Source organism: Pithys albifrons, chromosome 11 (genome assembly GCF_047495875.1).
Source record: "Pithys albifrons albifrons isolate INPA30051 chromosome 11, PitAlb_v1, whole genome shotgun sequence".
NCBI classification, from domain to species: Eukaryota; Metazoa; Chordata; class Aves; order Passeriformes; family Thamnophilidae; genus Pithys; species Pithys albifrons.
Genome location: NC_092468.1, coordinates 18,257,519 through 18,278,665, shown reverse-complemented (window position 1 = coordinate 18,278,665; position 21,147 = coordinate 18,257,519). Strand labels below are relative to the sequence as shown.

General features: G+C 43.5%; 2 protein-coding genes across 16 annotated transcripts in view; one reads left to right on the top strand and one right to left on the bottom strand.

Moving 5' to 3' along the window:
- MCF2L2 (MCF.2 cell line derived transforming sequence-like 2) overlaps positions 1-21,147 on the bottom strand; it is a 157,425-nt gene that overhangs the window by 58,911 nt on the left and 77,367 nt on the right. The window lies entirely within an intron of this gene.
- B3GNT5 (UDP-GlcNAc:betaGal beta-1,3-N-acetylglucosaminyltransferase 5) lies at positions 111-20,994 on the top strand. 7 transcript variants are annotated; one of them, XR_011698795.1, is made up of 3 exons: positions 111-216; positions 15,832-17,403; positions 19,551-20,994. XR_011698795.1 is itself a non-coding variant. In XM_071567052.1 (2 exons), the coding sequence occupies exon 2, from the start codon at positions 16,175-16,177 to the stop codon at positions 17,309-17,311; it is 1,137 nt and encodes a 378-aa protein (XP_071423153.1). In that variant the 5' UTR covers positions 111-212; positions 15,832-16,174; the 3' UTR covers positions 17,312-20,992. The 7 variants fall into 7 exon arrangements, 6 of the variants coding, with proteins under 6 accessions (XP_071423153.1, XP_071423151.1, XP_071423154.1 ...); XM_071567052.1 differs by having other exon boundaries at positions 111-212; positions 15,832-20,992; XM_071567050.1 differs by having other exon boundaries at positions 15,832-20,992.

The window sequence follows — 21,147 nt, the reverse complement described above, 5'->3', positions numbered from 1 at the left end:
GGGATAATGCCCAGGGCTCCAGCGCCGCGGGCGGCCGGGGTGTTTACAAACAGAGGGACACCCGAGCCGAGGAGGGAGCCGGGCCGGGGCGGGAGGGGCGGAGCCGGCGGCTCCGGCCGCGGGAGCGCAGATGCTGCGGGAGCGCGGCGGCCCCACCGGTCCCTCTTCCCCGAGCGAGAAGCGGAGGAGAAAGCAGCTCTCCGGCCAGTCCTGTAGGTGAGGTGCGGGAATCTGTGCTGGGTGTCCCCCCGGTCCCCCGCCTGCTTTCTAAAATAAGAGCAGCCGAGTTTTTCGTCCCTCTGATAGCTAAAGAGAGTAGCTGGGTAATTAAAAATAGCGAAAATATTCTGGTTTTCTAAATGTTTTTTTTCCTCTTCACTGCCTGGCTTCAGGGATTGTAAGAACTGGTGTGTTCAGAGGAGGAGGGTGTTTCACTTTTCCGCGTTTCAGGAATTGTGGTTCCCTGCTTTGGACAAACGAGTTTTCCAACTGCTTTGTTTCCAGGGTTTCGGTGCAGACCGCATCCATTAACGCCGTACGTGCCTGCTCCGCGCCCCTTCTAAAGAAGGGGCTTGTCGGGGTTCAGGATTTCAAATTTCTCTGATAAACGAGACCCAAACTTCAGTGCAGTTTTAATGACTGTTGTGTGTAGCCTTTTAGTAGATTACGCTCAAAACTCTCTTTGTCTGGCAGTCGATTATGCTTAAGGAAAAAGGAAAAAAAAATCAGAAGCTTTTTGTTGCCCTTTCGGCGTCTTTCTCATGCCCCGAGCCTTGGAGGGAAAACTCGCGGCCACTGGAGCATTGCGGTGAAACAACCCATTCAAAGCAGCGCCGTTTCCTCCCGCCCCTTGTTCCAGCAGCCCCTCCCGGCTTCCTCTTTCTCCAAACTAATTTTTTTTCTACAGACAAAGTATGGGATTCTTTGGGGTTTTTTCCTCCTCAGCTCTTCCCCCCACGAAACTCGCAGATCCGGCTGGGAGTTTCTCCGCGCTGTTGGGTTGCAACACGGGGACGCGCCCCGGGAGCGGCTCTCGGGGGAGCGGGCACGGAGCGACCACCTCCGAACGCCTTCTGGGGACTCCTTAGGAAAAATCGGCAGGAGAAAACGCTTTGGGCAAAAGGGGCAGAGCGAACGCTTTCAAAGGCGCGTTTGCGCTAAGCAAAGCCAAGAAAGTTTTTTTTATCTTTTGGCTGTGCCGCTGGCCAGGCTGCGGATCGCCCGGCGGGAGGTGTGCGGGACGGCCCCGCCTTTGTTCCTCCGAAGGGGCGCCCGCAGCCGCATGGCTGGAAGTTCTTTCTGTCCCGCGCCCCTCCCAGAGCGCTCCCGGGCTCCGCGGATGCCCCGAGGGATGGGGATGGGATGGGATGCGATGGGGTGAGGATGGGATGGGATGGGATGGGATGGGATGGGATGGGATGGGATGGGATGGGATGGGATGGGATGGGATGGGATGGGGGACTGCGCGGCGGCGGGAAGGATCATGATCCTTCTGCGCTAACCCGCGGGATCGCGGGGGTGCCGGGAGGCGGCAACAACTATCGGGAAACCCCGTGGAGGCGGCGGGGTGTGCCCCAGCCCGCGCGTTTCCCGGTGTGTTCGACTCTCCTGAGTTTCAAAGGTTTCCGTGAGAGCTTGGGATGCTCTGGGCGCCGCGTGGGGCAGAGCTGCGGGCTGGGGGCGGCGGGGCCCGAGCGGAGCGGGAGGTGCATTGGGTCATGCTCACTGCCGGGAGCACAGGGAACACCTGGGCTATTCCGGGAGAAGCAGCTTCTGCTGCTGCGCAAGATCCTGGGAGCACCCAGAGATGCGAGACTGACATCACGCCAATGTAAGCACCTACATTAAGTGCAAGACAATATTAAGAAACCCCTGTAAACTCTCTTGGCTCTGAAAAGTAGTGGAGAACTCGGTACGTGCTGCTGCATCCTCATGTAGAGACTGCCCAGGCTTATGCCTGAGGATCTCTTAGTGTTGAAACTACTACTGCAGCTGTTGAAATCTGTTTTGTATGATGTGGTCTTGTTCTCACTTCTTCTCAATTCTTGCATTTCTCCTAGCAGTTGGAAAGGGAATAGATGGGTTTAGCAAGGGAATAGATTATTTTTTAAAAAGGGAAAGTAGCTGTAATCTAAAAGAGGATAAATGCCAGTTTGTTTTTTTTTTTCTTTTCTTAATGGACAGGGCAGGAGACAGTAAGTTACTGTTGATAACAGCCATGGAATACTCTAGCACTATTCCTGGAGGCTGAACCATTACACAGAGCTGGATGTTGCTCTGGTATTGTGGAAGTTATTGGTTGCTCTGCACAGAACTAGTTTCATAGAAGTGTATCTATTACATGCAGAAATGTACTATCTCAGTAAAACTGGGCTGTTTCAGTGATAAGGGTTTTGGGGTCGTTGATTTGTTTTTCTGCTTAGAAATACAATAGCAGTATCTGCCTACTAGTTGTCTTCCACTGAGTGAATGAAAACTGTTATCACTTTCTGCTTTCTCTAAGATCCTAAATTATTGAGAAAGAAACTGGTTGCTCCTGCTGCCCAAAGCAGTAGTTGGGACAGTCTCTCTGACATCTGGCCAAACTGGAGTAGTGAGTACTGACACTAGGAATGGTAATTCGCCTACAGATTAGGGAGAAGCATGTGGAAAACCCTGCAGGTCATCCCTTATCGTTTGGAATGCCAGTGTTTGGTGTTACTCTGCACCTACAGTGTGACAGCATCCAAGATGTACTAAGCACTGCCTCTCCCATGGTTATCCCTCTATGCCTGAAGAAATGCCTAGGTAATCCTTTAACTTGAAGATGTTTGCTACTGACAGTACAGAAGTACTGAGGGAGTTTTGTTGTTGGGAAACCTCCCTGTGGTTTTGCTGTTGCTGTGGTAGGTCTGCTGGGCCTTGGAACTGGCAGAAAGAGGTGGAGGGAGCCAGAATGTGATGGATTAGAATTGCACTGCTGGCTCTTCCTTCCATGCAGCACTTGCAGAATTTAGTCAACCTTACCTTCCTAGGATATGTACATCTCGTGGGAGGCTACTTGATTATTCAGCAGACCTCAGTAACAGCTAATCTTTTAAGTTCTGTGGAAAGCAGCATGGTTCACCTCTGTCTGGTTGGCTGGAAATGAAAGCAGGATTTTCTACTGATAAAGAAAGCATTGTATATTTGGAATCTTTGCAACATTTTGAAGATTGTGGTCCAGATCCTGAACTGAGATCTGTGCCTTCCTGAGTCTTCAAAAACTCAAAGAATAGTCATGGACAGTAGAGAGGTTCCCCTCTCATAAATTTTCTGCATGGGATATTTGCCCTTGGCAGCAACTGGGGGAATGCTGAGGAAGGATCTTTGAAAGGTGACACTTGACTTGAATTCTGTAGTCAATGAGGAAACCACCACAATGTATGGAAATACTATGATGAAACACTTTCACTTTGGAAATGCAACTTTTTAAAATTAACCTGTACCAGTCCTGAAGTTTACTTATTGCTTGTCTGGCTGCAGTCTGATCTTCAACTTAGAATTACGGCTTGGAGATTCTGGGGGCTACTACCTGTCCAAATAACTCAGGAAATCTACCAGAGCCCAAAACTGCTTAAACAACCTGTGAACAGATGTCCTTGAAAGAAGGAAAGTGAAAGAAGTTGTAAGTGAAAGCACCTTATTGGAAGGACTGTTGAAGAGGAACATACATCTACATATTGTGAAGAGCACAAGCTGTAGAAGTTCCTGCCTTGTAGTCCAGGGGAAGCTGGTTTCCTATAATCTCATTTCATGAGGTCAGAGTTCACTGCTACCATCTCCAGATTTCTGGATGTAGTTTTAAACTTGAATAAAAAGCATCTGATCACTCAAAACTCTGAGGAATGTTGCCATGTCCGCTTTAGGATGCAGCAGCTCAACCTCACCAGCTCAGCTGAGGCTGCATTTTTGAAATATGCTTCTGTCAACACAGAGCATATTGCTGGAGGTGCTTTGGGACATGGCAGCAGAGGAAGGGATCTAACTAGTCTGTTCACTTAGACCTGAGGAAATTGGCTTCAGATTGAACATGCTGTTGGCCCATAAGTCTGCTCACATTTCTTCTGCTCCATCCTGCAATGTTTGTTTCTCTCAGTTTCAATTCTGCTGATACCCGAGGAGTCTTGACAGACAAAACTGGCCTTTTGTCTTAGGGCAGGAAACTTAGCTTTTCTTGTTTTTTTGAAGTGCTACTCATCATACATCACTGTCCTGTACCGTCAGCCCTCAGTAAGTTGTGTTTTTTTATGGAGTATGGAACAGACAGAGGATGGATGTATTTTCTGATACTTGAGTTGGCTAACTAAAGGAAGATTAGTCTTTAACTTTACACTGTTCATTGGAGTGTGTCATGCATGTGTTTTATTGCCAGGAAAGACCATACAAAGTGCTTTCACAACTTGTCCCTGCAACGTTCCTGACTTTCCAATAAAATAGTATTCGCTATCTTTTCCGGTTGGAAACCCTTATAGTGGGTACTAAGGGTGGCAATGACACCATACTTATGACTAATTATTTTCTGAGGTTCTGGTTGCTTTGTCAGCAAGACCTGAGTAAAGTCCTGTGGTAATTAAAAATACTGCCTTTTCAGTGCACTGTAGTTAAAGCTCAACCTTCTAGAATGATCAGGCTTCTTTAGTCATGTCTTTGTCTTTCTTTCTGTTTTCCTTTCTGCCTTGCAAGCTTTTGCTTCCATCTTTGTAGCTTCTTTCTAGAGTCCACAGTATAGTGTTCTGTGGTCTGTCCCTCAGTGAATTCCATTTATATTTTCTGCTTATCTCTGTTTCATTGAACTGTCCTCACAGCAGTTCTTAATCTGGTGCCGTGTAAGTGCCATATGTAGTTCAGTTACACTCTTGGCCTTACATTAGTCTTGCCAAGAAGTGGGTTTATATATACACGTATATACAACAGACATGTGTTTTTAGATATAAAAATACAATTTTTACTGGCTTTTGATATTACTGAATAAGACTGTAGTCTTGAAGAAATCTCACTGATTATTAAACATGTTGGGAGTGTTTTGCAGCTCTTTTGTTTGGTTTTTCTTATCTGATTTGAATCTTGAAGCTAGGCCTGAGGAATTCTTTGTTTAGTCCTCTGTTCTGCGGCTTGTTATGGCCAGTGGCTTTTTAGCAGCTCTCAGTGAGGGCACTTGAGCCGTGGTGAGCTGGAACTGCAGGATGCTGTTCTTCAGTGGCTGCAGCTCTGTGTTGTCATGTTTCTCATAAGTGTGGGAGGTGGGTTGCTGCTTTGCTTTGCTTTTCTGCTATCAACTGTGCTGCTCCTGCTCTCCATGTTCCATAACAACAGAAAGCAGAGTGTCTCCTGTGCAGTCTCTGGCCCTGCTGCATTGCACAGAGGCTGTATAAAAGGCCAGAATTCTCCTGAGTTCCCCCAGAAGTAGGAGAGGATTAATGGAATTCATCCCACCCGGTTTGCAGTCAGGCTTAAACAAAGCCTTGCACAGCTATTATTCCAGGCAATCTGCAGCTCCTTTGTATATGCTGAGGTGGTTCTCGTTCCACATTATCCTAAAATCTGAGATGATTTTGCCTTTCAGGCTGACTTGAAGCAAACATGGAGACCTCCATATGTATGTATGTGCCTTCAGTATTGAATTTGGTTTTAAATTTTCAAAGAACCATCAGCTTTTTATGTGAAAAATTTGGCTGTCTTGAAAACTATTTAAAATGTGAAAACTACATTAGAGCCCTGAAACTTATGTAGTCATAAAATAGTTGAAATTAAACATTTCACCACTGAACTAAAGAAAAAGGATAGCTGGATATATGAATCCAGATCTCACAGAAGTGGTGCAACATTCCATCTGTCGCTTTTTGTTGGCCATCTCATCCAGTACACTTAGGTTTAGCAAAACTTTGCTGTTTTCTTTAATCCTCTCCCCAAACTGGCAGTCTTTTCCTTCACAAGGAGTGGTATCTTTTGATACCAATAGACATTGGAGTACATGAACCTTAAAGCTTTGGATGGTACTTGTTTGATCAGGAGTTTGATTATTCAAACTACATGTACCTCTTTACATAATGTTTATTCAATCTAAACGTTAAAACTATTTGGGACTTTCTTATGCCAGTGAAGACTGTGAAAACTTTCAGAATTGCAGGCTGGAACTTAGGAGAAATGGACAGTCTAATGTGTTGCTATTTCTAGATAATGATTGGCCTAAAGTTAGGGTGACTCTAATTGAATTCAAGGTGCTGTTTATGTAACTTTAAATTAAAGTCATTAAAAATTTCAGTTCTGTAACTTCTCTTGGTATATCTTGAATGACTAGTACTTCATGCTTTATAGAAAATGTGTGTGTATATCTAGTATATATAAACTTCATGTTTATGCAGTCTTTGCATGTGTTGAAACAGTTTTAGCAAATTAATGCTAAACCACCCCAAATGGTAATTAATCTCTTAAGAGAATAACTGAAGTACAAATGCTAAACAAAAAGGGAATGGTCAGATACGCTGCTTGCTTGATTGGAATAGATGCATTTCCTATTAATAAAAGAAGACAACCCACTAGGCAGGGTTATCCAAGAAGCAGACAGGGTTATTAACAAATCTCCTCTTCCCCCAGCCTGGAGCAGAATAGAGCATCTCTCTCTTTTAGCTTAGGAGCTCCTGGCAGCTCTGCACAGCAGTGAACAGGAGGGTGTGAGAAGAACAAGGCCTGATTCTGTTCAGGCCAAGGGAACAGAGTGCAGTGACTGTCAGTTCTGAAGTGCTTGTACATCTGTTGAGTGTATGGCAGGATGAAGTGGCTTAAGCTCTATTTGCTCTTGGTTATCTCAAGAGAAGGCCTTTGAAGTTTGGAGTGTAATGGCAGCTTCACTCCATTTGTGGGAGGGGATGAGCCATTAAGGGTCATCTTAAAGAGGTTCTCTTTCTCATGATTGTTCATTCATCAGAAAGCTCATCTTTTATGCACATGCTTCCTTAGATATTGATAGAAGTATTGTTTTTCTCCACAGAGCAGCTTCCTTTCTAGGCTGATCCTACAGTTGCTTTAGGAGGACTGTCTTAAATTACTAGGAGTCCTTTGTGTAAGTGTGTGCCTTGCTTGAGGTGCAGCTCTGTGTGTGGTGGATTCATGTGGTGTTAGACCTGGTGCTGGCTGGGTCTGTACCTGTGGTGAGGAAAACGTGATCTTGAAACTGAAGGCCTGAATACTTCCCTGACAACAGAAGAGAACATTAGTCTTTACTGTCTCATATCCCTGCACTAAGGACTGGGACCTGATTTGCTCCCTGATTTCTACAATGTGTATAAAGAACTGAAAACCAGGCCGTGTCCTGACTGCATGAGCTGGGTCATCAAGATGGAAGAGTTTTTGTCAGTAGTGATGTTGGTTCTGACTGATGGGATGGGAACCATAACCAGTGTTCTGCAGCCCAGCTGCCTCAAACTCTTGTGTGTATGGTTTGCAAGTTACAAGCAAACCTGCAGATTTGTCTTCCAGGGCTCTACTTGTAGGCTTGAGAACATAAACCACTGGAAGAAAAGATTTGATGCAGAGAAGGGTGATCCAGGACTTCTGTCATGCTCAGTGTGTACAGAGCATAAATGGTGTCTGGATGGTAAGTCAGCATGATACTTGGCTAAGGTTAATGAGCCATGCCTAAGAGAGACAGACAAATTTATGTAGCTGAACTGAATTGGGAAGTCTAGATGGGATGATACTCTGCTATGTGGACTCAAGAGTTTGCATACCTCTGATCTTTGGTAGCTTAAATCTGGAAAGGCAAGAACTAGTCTAATAGAACACTAAAAACCCCCCTCCAGTTCCTGTACCCTGTAAGTTAAACAGTATTTTGACTTAAATAATTCCAACATATTTTATCATTGTTGGTCAAACTGAGAGGAAAAAACACAATCGTTTAGCACAAAGCCACCTTGTTTTCTAATCTACAAACTGAACTTACACATTCTTATTCGTTTGTGTTACTGCCCTAGTGCTCTCAGGCTGGTGACTCATGTAACATGCAAATTTTGACTGCATACTCTTGCTGCAGTACGGGACATCCATCTGGAGTTTGATGCTGAATGGGGGTTATAGGCTACAGTAATGTGAGGGAGAGGGATAGACTGGGGAGCAGATGAGGTACAACAGTGTTAGCCTTCTGTTGAAATGTGTACTTCAAACACTTTTTAAAAAGTATTCTTACTAGGCAAAATAAGAGTTTCTAAGTGAGGCCCCATGGAATGGCAGCTTGAACTAGTCTTAACAATCAGACTTCCTCTTTTAGCTTGGCAGCAAGCATGGAAAAAGTCTGCTTCAGATAGTTGTTCAGCTTGATCTTCAGGTATGGCCTGCAGTCTGGAACAGAAATCACCTCAGGTTTGTGGGGAAAATAGGTAGGAAATAACATTTCTAGATCTAGCTGCAACTAAACTTGAATGGGCTTACTTAAAACAGGCAGCAGAAAGAATTATTGATTAGGTGGGGCCATGATGTTGCAGCTCTTCAACTAGAACATGCTATGAAATAGGGAGTCAGTATTCAGGATGAAGAGCTGGATACAAGCTCTGGTGGATGTTTCAAAATCCCCAGCCCTTGTGGGTGACTTTAGCCTTCGGGATGGCTGCTGGGAGCTCAACACAGCAGAGAAGAGGTAGCCTAGAAGGTTCCTGGAATGTGTGGAGGATAACTTTCTATTGTGGCTGATACATGAACCTACCAGGGGTGGGGCCCCATTGCACCTGCTGTTTACAGACAGGGAGGGGCTGGTGGGAGATGTGGTGGTCAGAAGCTGTCAGGTGTACAGTGATCACAAAATGATGGAGTTTTCCATACTCAGTGAAACAAGATGGGGTATCAACAAAACCCCCTGGACTTCTGGAGGGCAGACTTTTTCTTATTCAGGAGGCTGGTCCAGGGAATATTTTGGGAAACAGCCCTGAGAAACAAAAGGGTCCAGGAAGGATGGACATAGTTCAAGAAAGAAAGCTTGAAGGCGCAGGAGCAGACTGTCCCTGTGTGCTGAAAGGTGAGCCGGCAGGGACGATGACCAGCCTGCCTGGACAGGGAGCTTTTGCAGGAACTTGGGGAAAAAAAGAGAGTTTACCACCTTTGGAAAAAAGGGCAGGCAACTCATGAAGTGTTTAAGAATGTCATCAAGTCTTGTACTAAAAAATTTACAGCGGTGAAAGCACAATTTGAACTTAATCTGGCCATTTCTGTTAAGGATAACAAAAAGTGTTTTTATGAATACATTAATAGCAAAAGGAGGGGCAAGGAAGCCCCTATTCCTTGTTGACATGGGGGAGGGCTCTGGGGGGGGTGGGAACATAGTTACCAAAGAGGAGAAGGCTGAGGTACTTAACACCTTCTTTGCCTCATTTTTCAACAGTAAGGCAGCTCATCCTCAGAACAAGTGGCCTCCTGAGCCGGTAGACAGGGAGTGGATCTGAATAGCCCCCTTACAATCCAGGAGGAAGCAGTGAGTGCCCTGCTGAGCCACTTGGATGGGATCCATCCTAGAGTGATGAGGGAGCTGGCAGAAGAGCTTGCCAGCCGCTCTCCATCATTTACCAGCAGTCCTGGCTCACCAGGGAGGTCCTGGACAATTGGAAGTTGGCCAGTGTGGTGCCCAAACACTAGAAGGGCCAGAAGGAAGATCTGGGAAGCTACAGGCCTGTCATCCTGAGTGCCATCACACAGCAGCTACAGGGCGGACAGGGGATCAGACCCAGCCAGCATGGGCTGCCCAGGGAGGTAGTGCAGTCACCGTCTCTGGAGGTGTTTAAGAAGAGACTGGATGTGGCACTGAGTGCCATGGTACAGTAGGCAGGGTGGTGTTTGGTCAAAGGTTGGACTGGGTGATCTTAGAGGTCTTTTCCACCCTAGTTGATTCTATGATTTTATGATTCTATGATTAATGTGTAACTAGGGGATTTTCATTTTCATGTCTCCAGTGATGAGCTTTGCACTCGATCCTTATTTCCTTGATATTTCACAATTGCTTTTTCTAGTATGGAGAAAACAGTTTTATTCTATGTTCAGCTCAGAGCTTGCCATATGTAATGGGATGTCCTTCTTGCAGGGTTGTCTTTTGTAAAGACATGGATACAGTAATATGGGATAGAAGGCAGTGGCAAGCGATCTCTTTGTAATGTCTCTTTTCTGCCCATTTTTGCAGACAAGGTGTGTTTATAATATTCTGAAATTAAGTGAAATCTAGTCACTAGAAAATTAATTACAACACTTGTTCAGAATCTTTCAGATAAGATTCCAAGTATGAACAGAAATGATCTGCTATAGAATGGGGAGGGAGGTGACTTTGCAGAGCCTATACCTGACAGGGTAACATTAGCAGCTGTTCTTCCTGTGCTCTGCCCCTTTGCTGCCTATTTTTGCCCTAGTACATGGGAGTAGAAAGGAATGTGTGCCAATCTGGCCCATCTTTAAATACTGGCACTGTAAAAGTGAAGTTATATAAATGCAGAACACTGCTCAGTATGGCATTAGAGCTCATTGCTGCCAAAACAGATGTGGTGGTTTGTGCAGTAGGTAGGTGCCATTACATACAGCCTTTTTAGCTCTGTCTGAGAGCTCTGACTTGTCTGTGTGGAAGTGCTTAACCTAGTCCCTCTTCTCAGAACATAAGGACCTGCAGCCTCAATCATGTCACTGCCAAACTGAAATTTCAGAATATTATCCTTGCTCTCCGTACAAAGAAGAGGCTCTTTTCACTCAATCTGCTGCACATAAAGCAAAGAATTTCATGTTGGAGCTTGTGCGGTTTATGCAAAATCTCTTGAACTAAATGACTCATATTTTGGAGACTTTCACTCTGGAAAACACCATCCTTCCTTCTAGCTTGTATGGGGAAGAGTCTGCAGTGGATATAGCAGGTTACAACAGCTGAGAATTGCAGCCTAAATGCAAACTGGTGCTTGAAAGATGTGGTCCCGCTTCTCCTGCCATCTCCACAGTCACTGTTTTGGGCAACTCACTGTCATGAAAGCAACTTGAGAAGGCAAGTCTGTCCATTCTGGTAGATGTCTCTATTTAGATTGGCTTTTAGCAGCTGGGAAGCTTGCAGTTCATTTTAGAGGCAACTGAAGAAATCACTCTCTTCTCTGCACCCAATAGTACAGTAAGAGCAAAACCTCAGTAGAAACGAAATCTCTCCTGGCAGTTAGCTGCTTCCTGGCAGTGCTGGGCATTTACAACCTGTTTCTTCTTCCAGCCCTGAAGGAGTTGAACTGCTGTAGTCAATTGCCCTCTAAAGCTTTGCCATCCTTTTAATTTCTGTGCCAACAAGCACTTCAGAGGTTGCTCAGCACTTACAAGTTCTATAAATCAGTGAGAGCCAGCAAGTGGGCACAGCACATGGCTCATTTTTCTGGGTGCCATTGTAGTTACTTCCTCCATACAGCCCTGGAGGAAATGCTGTACTTCAGTGCCCATTTGTTTTAATAAGGAGATTGCTCTTGAGGTGGAGGATGTTCACTTTCATAGAGAATCATCTGTCTGTTCAGTCTGAGAAGGCCTCAGTGCATGCACAAAAAGCGTCTAAGAATGCTCATTTGCCATTGCAGGAAACTATACTCTGAGTAGAAGTTGGAGGCAAACTAAAGAGCTTGTAGGCAAAGCCTGAGTAGGAGAGTTCAGAAGATGAGTTGGTTATCTGTTCTTGAAACAGAGTTTGCAAAGCTACTATCAGTCATCCTTGCGTTATGTTTCTTACTAATGCAGCATCCATGACCTGACTCTAAATTGTTTATAGATCTTTGTAGCACTGGACTGTTTCTTTTTGCTAATCCCATTGCCATTGTGACTTATGTTTTTCTACAGAAATTAGCTTGCATTTCTCAACAGTTTGTACAGAAAAGTGTAATAGTGGGAGTTTTGACATTACTTGAAATTATTTTCTTTGCAAGCTGTTTGTGATTTCTTTTCATCTTGGTGCTTGCAAACTGTGTAGGAAGACAAACTTAGCTAAGTATCTTACTGCATCTTTTTTCCTAGAAGTGACCTGTCACTATGACCGGGAGTCCTGGAAGTGTCAGGGTGTAACTTGTTAAGTGTTTCTGTTCTGTTTTCTTTTGTGACACAGCTCACAAAAGCTGAATTTGGCTTGTTGAGCAACTATATAAACTCCAGAGCTGTGGAAGGTTGGTATGATGAGGATGAGAGGGAATGACTGGGGAAGAGCCGGTGTGAGGTTCTCCCCACCTGGCAGCAGTAGCTTTTGATTGAACTCGACCATTGCATAGAACTACACCCTTTGACTAGGTGGCTCTTTGACACAGCTAAGGACAAGACATGGACATGGAGATCATCAGCTCTTCAGATGACTTCTGTTTTAAACTAGGTAAGGTTTGAGGTCTATAATCTTTCTTGTAGGTCTTTATCCAAGAGTTTTGATGATAAAAGAGACAGTTGCTACAAATTATAAAAAATGCTCATATTTAAAATAGTGTTTCCTGGTCTATCCTGGTGTCTGGCAAAGCCAGTTGTGATCTAAACTTACCTTCTGTCCTAGGCAGAAAGAATGAAAAATAGCTATGGTTATGATCCTTGTCCAAAAATACACACTGTGCAGGGATGTGGTATGTTGTCTGGTGCCACATGACAAAATTTGTAGCTAGCAGTTGTGAGGTGTTCTCTTGGGGCAGTCTTAGTTGGTCTCCCTTGGGTGTATGTTTTTATCAAGGTGGTGGTAGTTGGAAAAAATCACCATGATGGAGTGTGAATGTTGTCTCTTCACAATTCTTTCAGTGAGGGTTTGTCTCTCTGGTGTTTCATATCTGGAGTGTCTCTGTGTTTCTTTAGGATCTCTCTTATCTGTTGCTCCTCAGGGGACTTCCCAAAACTGTTCTACTTCTATCCTGAAATAAACTTCACACTGAGTTTTTTTCAAATACTGACTTCTGTGAACATTTAAAGTAGCTCCCTAGAGATCTGCTTTTCCATAGTGGTGACTCTACAAACTATTGAGTTTGCAAGACATCCCATGCTAGCTCCACTTTCAAGCCAGAATATATTCTGAATGCAAAATACAGAATAGAACAGTTGCTGCATTCAGTGATTCATGCTTGTGGTAATACTGAAAGGTTAAATAACAAGCTCCTTTAGGAAAGGCAGGATTGCTACAGGATGGCAAAGGCCTCCAGTACTTGCAGCAGGGGGAGGACCACATGGAGTCATGAATTGGAAATCTGCCGGAAAGGAAGGCAGTTGTAGGAACTGTGTTCAGGTGGTTGGTTCGCCCAGTCTCTCTCCGGTCTTGGAGTAGATCGAACAGCTTTCAAGCCACAAGTAAGAAAATGCACACGAAGAGGCAAAATACCTTAATTATAGTTAGAAAAATGACTGTCAAGCATGGGTTTGTCTCTGTTCCATGGTGTTTCCTCTTGCTAGGGAGAACACATTTGTGTGTTGGATTGTTTTCTTAGAATGATGAGATTCAGATGGCAGCAAAAAGCTCCTGCGGTGACTCAACCTGTTTTCCTTAACTTCTCTTAAAGGAAGGAGAACATGACTAAGCTCAAAGGACGAGTCTTGTAAAAGGGCTATAAAAAGTTCTGACAATCAAAAGGGAATTCTACTTGTGCATTAAGTACCTTCAGTGCAAGTTTCCACGCTCCTTTGGAGTGGGATAGGTAGGTGGGTATAGGCTCCTTAAATTTCATGAGTATTGCTCATCTATAGTCACATTATAAAGTTTTACCTGAGAAATGTAGTTCTGAAGAGGATTCTGAACAAATTCTGTCTACTACTGGTGATCTAATTCCCCTGAACTAGGTCAAGGAAATGACAGAACAGACTGTTCCAGTCCTTAGTCAGTTAATTTTATGGCTCATTTTTTCTCCAAAGAAAAGCTTAAGCTCTGTTTCCAATATCTCTGACTTCATGAGAGGGGTGGTAGGCAGCAGAAATTAGAGTCTATGCATATCTCTTGTTCCCTGCTATCTGCTCCATATTTAAAGCTGTTTCCATCATGACTACTGTGTCTTGTGGTGGATTTTTCGGTTGCTTTGTGGATTTGGTTTTGGTGTTGTTGGTGTTTTGGTTTTTTTCTGGGGACTTCTACTTTTCCCTAGTGGGAATAATTGTCATGTGGATTAGTCTCACGGATAGTTTTCAATGACCTTGTCCTCTGTATTTGTGGTGTTGACTGTTGTCTCCATTTACCAGGCTGTTGCCAAAACTTCTTACCAAAGTGTAATCTAAACAAGTTGTATTTGGTGATGAGGATGCCTGTGTTTACCAGGGTAAACTTTGCTTCAAGTAGGCAAATAGATTGCCTTGTGCTCCCTTTACTTTCAGGCCTCTCCTTTTAAGCTTATCATGATGGCAGTGGGCCACCTGACCACCTGGTGTCTTCAGACCAATTCCTCCAAAAGACACTACCAAATATCTGGATTTCTCTAACACTCCAACTTGTCTGCACCGCTGTGCTTCATCTGAAACAAGAGTAAGCTTTGCAATGGTGTTCTGTTGCAAAGTTGCTGAGTTTATAACTCTGAGCTGCATTGTTTAACTTCATGTTTCCAAAATAAAAAGGGTTTAAACTGATACTATAAAAAGCGCTGACTTTTATTCACCAAACTGCCCATACAGCTTTTCTGTTATGCATTACAATCTGCAATCCTCAGATACATCAATGCACGGTTTCCATTGTGAGCAGCCAGTGTCCTGCTGGAGCACCACAAAATTGCATAAAGTTTTCTTATCTCTGTACTCAGTTCTGTTCTCATCTACTTGCAAGAGTTCTGTTATCTACTTGCAAGAGTTCAGATGCATAAAACAGCCTCAAAAACGTTTGTGTTGCACATAAAGTGATAGCTTGTGTACTCTTGCGTCAGGAGTTGTTCTGTGCAGCAAGTGCTCAGCCTGTGAGGCGTCATTCCTTATGGTGCTAATCCTACATTTTTTGCTTGACAGAGCTCTCTATTTTCATGTTTTTATGGCATGAACGAGTAGTTGCAACTCTTGCTACAAGAACTGAACGTTGAACTGCAGGGTGAGAAGGCTGGGCTTGGGTGGCTCTTTGTGCTTTGGATTCCCCACTAAACTAAACCCTGTCTGGCAGCAGGGACAGCGGTGTGGCTGTGCGGGCTGCGGAGCTGCAGCACCTGTGGCGGGGAGCGTTGCGGAGGGTCAGTTGGTGTGGCTCGGGCTGCGGCCCCGCGCCGGGACGGGCGTTGCGGGGCCGGGGCGGGCGCTGCGGGCCGGTCGGGGCCGGGGCGGGCGCGGTTGGGCGCGTGGCGCTGCCCGAGCCCGCGGGTGCCGGTCCCGGCGGGCGCTCCTCCATCCCACGGGGCCGTCCTGCGGCTCCGGAGGTGCTGGGTGAGGCTGTGGGGGCGCTGCCGGGGCTGGGGGCTGGAGCGCTGTGGGAAGGGGCGGCTCGGCAGGCGGCGGGACACGGAGCGCTCGCCTGGCACGGCCTGCCCGGCAGCGGGCGGGGGGCTCTGCCCGGATGTGCCTTCTGCACAACGCCCACAGACACTTTGTAACCCTGTGTGTGCAGGCTGCGGCTCTCTACCAGCTTAGAATTTAAATAAGTGTTGCCGCCTGTCGATTAGCAGCGATGGGGGTTTCTAAGAAGGAGGTTTCTGTGTAAGGTTCCTCCTTCCCAGGCCACCGAACCGCCCCTGACCTGCTGCCAAGCCGGGGAGAGGGAGGGTGTGTTTGTGTGGCAGTGGGACTGTCTGTGTGTGTGTGTGTGTGTTTCGGTTGTGATGGGACTGTCAGAGGAGCCAACGCGTTTCCATGACGAAAGCTAAACCCAAATGTGTTAGTAACAGCTCACTAAAACATTTTTCTCCTCTCCCCTCTTAGAATTGGCAGGTGTTCATCTTCATGAAGGAGAGGAACACATGAGAAGATCCGATTAGAACCGCAGTGTTTGTTTCAAGATGCCCCAAAGGGAAAATACTCATCTGGAAGTCTCATCTTTCAAAACTGCCTGTGTTCTTTCAGTCAAAGAGAAACGTTTTTTGAGAAAGATGACTGAGGAATTCTGTGAACAAAGCTGGCTTCACAAGGATACTGAATGAAAGACATCATGCCTTACAAGGGACACTTATCTTGAAGGGGTGACACTGTGCTCTTAAACAAAAACTCAAGCACTGTAAAAACACTGATCCTGAACAAAAATAAGGATTATAAAAACTGCATCAGAATGTTTGTTAGTCCCAGAAGAGTCAGAAAATGCCATTTTTTGCAGATATTTGCCACTTGCTTCATACTGTGTCTCATGATTTTTTGGGGACCATTTGATAATCACATTGTGAGCCATATGAAGTCCTATTCATACAGATACCTCATAAATAGCTACCATTTTGTGAACGACAGCCTATCTATCAGCAGGGATAACCTGGACAGAGTATCAAGCTACCAATACTTGATCAACCACAAAGAGAAATGTCAACGGCAGGATGTCCTTCTCCTATTGTTTGTGAAGACTTCTCCTGAAAACCGTCATCGGAGGGATGCAATTAGACAAACCTGGGGAAATGAGAAGTATGTCCGTTCTCAACTTAATGCCAACATTAAAACTCTTTTTGCTTTAGGACGACCAACAGACCATCTGCATAAAACACAGCGGCAAAGAGAACTTGAGCTTGAAGACCAGAAATACAATGATTTGATTCAGCAAGACTTCCTGGATACTTTTCACAATCTTACTCTTAAATTGCTTTTGCAGTTTAGCTGGGTGAATGCCTACTGTCCCCATGCCAGGTTCATTATGTCTGCAGATGACGATATATTTATCCATATGCCAAATCTTGTTGCTTATCTCCAAAGTCTAACACAAATGGGTGTTCAGGATCTCTGGATTGGTCGTGTCCATCGTGGAGCCCCTCCCGTAAGAGACAAGAGTAGCAAATATTATGTGCCATATGAAATGTACCCGTGGCCCTCTTACCCTGACTACACAGCAGGAGCTGCTTATGTAATATCAAATGATGTAGCAGCTAAAGTCTATGAGGCTTCATTGACTCTCAATACCAGTCTTTATATAGATGATGTTTTCATGGGTCTCTGTGCCAATAAAATGGGAATTGTACCACAATATCACGTATTTTTTTCTGGGGAAGGAAAGGCTCCATATCATCCCTGCATTTATAACAAGATGATGACGTCTCATGGACACGTAGATGATCTTCGCCAGCTCTGGAAGCAGGCTACAGATCCCAAAGTTAAAAATATTTCTTCAGGGACTTGGGGTAGAATATACTGCAGACTAGTCAATATTGTGCTTCTCTGTAAACTGTACTATGAGGACACATATCCTTGTTCAGCTGCATTTTCTTAATACTTGAATATCTGCATAGAAGATCCACTGAGCCAAAACAGAGTAACAACTTTTTAGGTGTTTATTCAAAATACATGTAAACATGGAAAGAGGTAAAATTTACATGTGAATATTTGGGGTGGGCAGGGGGAGAGGAAGAAGATGGTTCCCAGTTTTGTTCAGAAACTTACTGGAATAGCTCTCCTGTTGTACTGCAACTTTTTACGTTGTAGCCTGTTTTTTTACACTCTTCAAGGGATGCAAGTCTGGATTATAAGTGAACTGTAACGGACTTGGCTTCTAGACTTTGAAATGTTTGTTGAAATATCTGTTATTTTGAACTTGTTAGTAAGTCTTGAGGGTTTTTTTTAAGCTATGTGAACTAAGGCATGTGGCAAAACAAAAATCTGTTATATCAAAATGGAAATAGACCTTTCAAAACATAAGCAAAGTGGAACTTCTGTCTTGATGGAGTATTGCAGTATTTTAAGGCAGTGTAAACTCATTACAAAGATGCACCCTTTCTCAGTGCTTCATCAAAGTCTGGACCTGCACAGTTGACAAACAGTGAGTGCTAGAAGTGAAGACCAGCCACAGTTGTTCTCTTGAAGTTCCCTGAATCTTTGAAATAGGGAAACAGTGTTTGAATTCCCTCTGAGCTGGTTTTAAGTAACAAGGGAACTCTCTTTAGAACTTGGAGCCATAACAATCAAATACTACTCATGTAACTGGTTTGGCTAATATTTCTCTACCTTCTGAAAACTGAATAAGTGTATTTATAAACTGTCCAATCTTTAATAAGCAAATAAGCTAAATGAGTTTTCTTTTAACAGTTCTTCTGTTTTCCAATATTTGTGGTTCTAAAGCTTAGAAGCAAGCAAAAGTCACTAAGAATGTTGCTCAGAGGTAATGTGAAACTTTTAGACACTTAAAAAAGCAAAAATTCATGCATGTACTAACAAAGAGGGAGGCTATTTCCTGCATGAACTTTGACTTTGCATTGAAGGGGTAAGAAGGTGGTGATTCACAGAATCAGTACACAAATCAAAATAACTAAAATATTTCTCATCGAAATTGTCTTTACAATGTCAAGATTGTTTGTGTTCACAAAACCTTGTACCTTGAATATATATCAATGTTAATGTCACCTGCAGAGGAACAAAATAGGTGTGCATTGTAAATCAAAATAGAACAAAGTGATTTGCAAACTCCAGCCCTTACGAGCTGTACTGTGGTGCCACACAGATCCTGCAGAGGAGCAGAGTTGTGGGGTGTCTGCAGTTCTGTCTTGTACAGCTCACCAATGGTGCTTCCACAGACTCTCAGGACAGATATCTTAGTTGCCAATTGCAAACCCTGTGGCAGCTGTAAAGGACTAGCTAGTTTTAAGCTGTGGGTAGTAAGCTTGGTTTAACTAACTGCTACCTCTGTTGGAGCTGTGCTGCAGATTTTATGGTTTGAACGGATAGTGGTGTCTGCTGGTGTGGGCAGTCCAGGAGTGAGCTCCCTGACTGCTCTCTGAGCTGCTCAGATGGATCATGGGTCGCTACTGGAATGAAGCAAAATATGTGACTTTCTATAATTGATTTTCCAGAAGGAAGATAATAAGAATCCTAACTGGTTCCAAATGTTTGGCATATAAAGAGCCTACAAATAAATAATTTATCAGTGTCAGAATGACTGAAGAATGTAACAGCTGTACTTCAGAATAAAACAAGTCCAGTTCCTGTTCTTACCTAAACAAATTGATTTTAGTACTGAGGATGTGTTTTTGAAAGAACCAAAAAACACACAAGACAGCCCTAGATCTGTATAACCTGTTGCTTACAGAGAAGATAAATGCACATATAGAGAAGGTATTATTCTGTACTGAAGGAAAGCTGCTTCATCAGATTTCTGACTGGTTTTGAGCCATTTCAATCAAAGCTGCACAGCAAAACTGCACTGTCAGAAAAAGTCATCCTGTTTCACTATAGGGAAAGAGGGTCTTCATATGCAGTATGCAACCAAAATGTACCAGTAAGGCTACAGTTTTTCCAGCATATCTGTGTGCTGGGATTTGTTTTCACACATATGAGCAAAAGTAAACTAAGCTTTAAGTAGCTGAAACTAGCTGACATCTAAAACACTGCTTAAATGTAGTTTGCCATTATCTGAAAGTCACTTTTGACCATTGAAATACTTTGTTTTACAGTTGGTTTGAGTTGTGTTTGGATTGTTTCTTAATCTTAAAAGGGCCTTGCATTTTCTTTTGCTGCAGTGAAAAGAAGTTGCTTGTTGAATCAAAAGCACGAAGGCACTCGTTTCCAAAAATGGAGACACTAGAAAACTTCTTATTTTATGGTTCTAAACACAAGATTTGTACACTTTCATCTGGAACCTTTTTTAACAATAGTCTCGGTGCTCCAATGCAGGGCTGTCAGGTTTTACTCACAGGTAAAACAGTATCAGCCTGAATGGTCACTCCTCCTTAAGAGTTTGACATCGTTGCACAGCATATTTAATGCTAAATTTTTTTACCTACCTGTTTGTTTGGTTTGCATCAGTTTCCCTTTGATATTACTAATTTTTATACAAAGTATTCAGTATTTATTCTTAAACTTTGCTCTGTACCACAGAAAGACAATTGTTTTGTAAAATTTGTTTTGAATAAACAGACTTATTTCTTTTAAAAAAACCTAAGCAGTACAGCAAAGGTAAATATCTCTTGTTGCTTTCTTTGTAACTGACAGGATCAACTCTGATGCTTTTAAGTGTTATTCTGAGTTCCCCCTTAAGAAGACTTCAAACTGCCCCCTGCCCACCTTCCTTCCTGTTCTGCCTTGCACCAAACCTGTTGTGAACAAAAGGCAAAATCGGCGTTCCCAAGAAAAGAGACAGCTCACAAGGTTGTTTACCAGGCTCCCAGGTCCGTAGTTGTACGGAACTGGTAGATAGGAGAAGCTTAACCTGTTGTTAGTGTTGTAATTTGTACGTTCTCTTTAGACAGTTGTTCCTCTGGAGATGTGTATTTATCTACACAGGATTTCAGGTTATATTTAGCACCTTTTGAAAACTGGTTGATGGTTTGGGGTCCAGACATGGTATTTTCTTGGGGTATAATTAAATTCAGATAATGATGATTTGTATGTCTTTCCAATTTGTCTAACATAATGTATCAAGCTAAGGTAAAATGGAGTCTTTTGCACCAGGTGACTTCACTGTCTACCTGTGTGAGACAGGGGCATAACGTAAGTATGAATTACCTAAATCATAGTGAAGAGCAGAACAAAGCAAATGAAGTCAGTGAGGATTGTGGCATTTGCCTTCTTACAGGGTAGGTTTTGTTGTGGGTTTTCTTTGTTTTTTTTCTTTTTAATTGCTCCCTTTGGCCTAGAAACTGTGCAGTTCAGCTAAATTAAAGTGTTTGCTTGGTACTGTTTTTTTGAACTAAGGGACTTAAGTACTTGGTACTTTAGAATAAATCATTAGTAGTCTTTTTCCCCAGACTTCGCAGAAACCCTAGCACGCATTTAAAAAAACCCAGAAGCTTCTCAGAGGCATATAATACAAGAATAATCTGAACACTATGAGCTGATCTTTAATGCTGCTTTTTTTTGTAAATACATGCAAGGCTTATTTTAATAACTTACTTTCTCACATCTTGTAATTAATGCTTATTAAAAAAAAAATTAAAACTCCTCCACCCAAACAAAGGATAAATCTTCCTTGGTTTCCCATCTGATAGGTGGGGTATAAATGTGTGGCTGTGAGCATTTCAGTGACTTCATTATAAGTAATTATTTATTTATCTTGGTGAGCATCAAAGAAGTCGTAGAGAATGTACTATAAATGCAATAATTTGCATTCTAAGAAGA

Coding starts and splice junctions, on each gene's coding strand:
- B3GNT5 (XM_071567052.1), top strand. CDS start 16,175: ATGTTTGTTAGTCCCAGAAGAGTCAGAAAATGCCATTTTTTGCAGATA.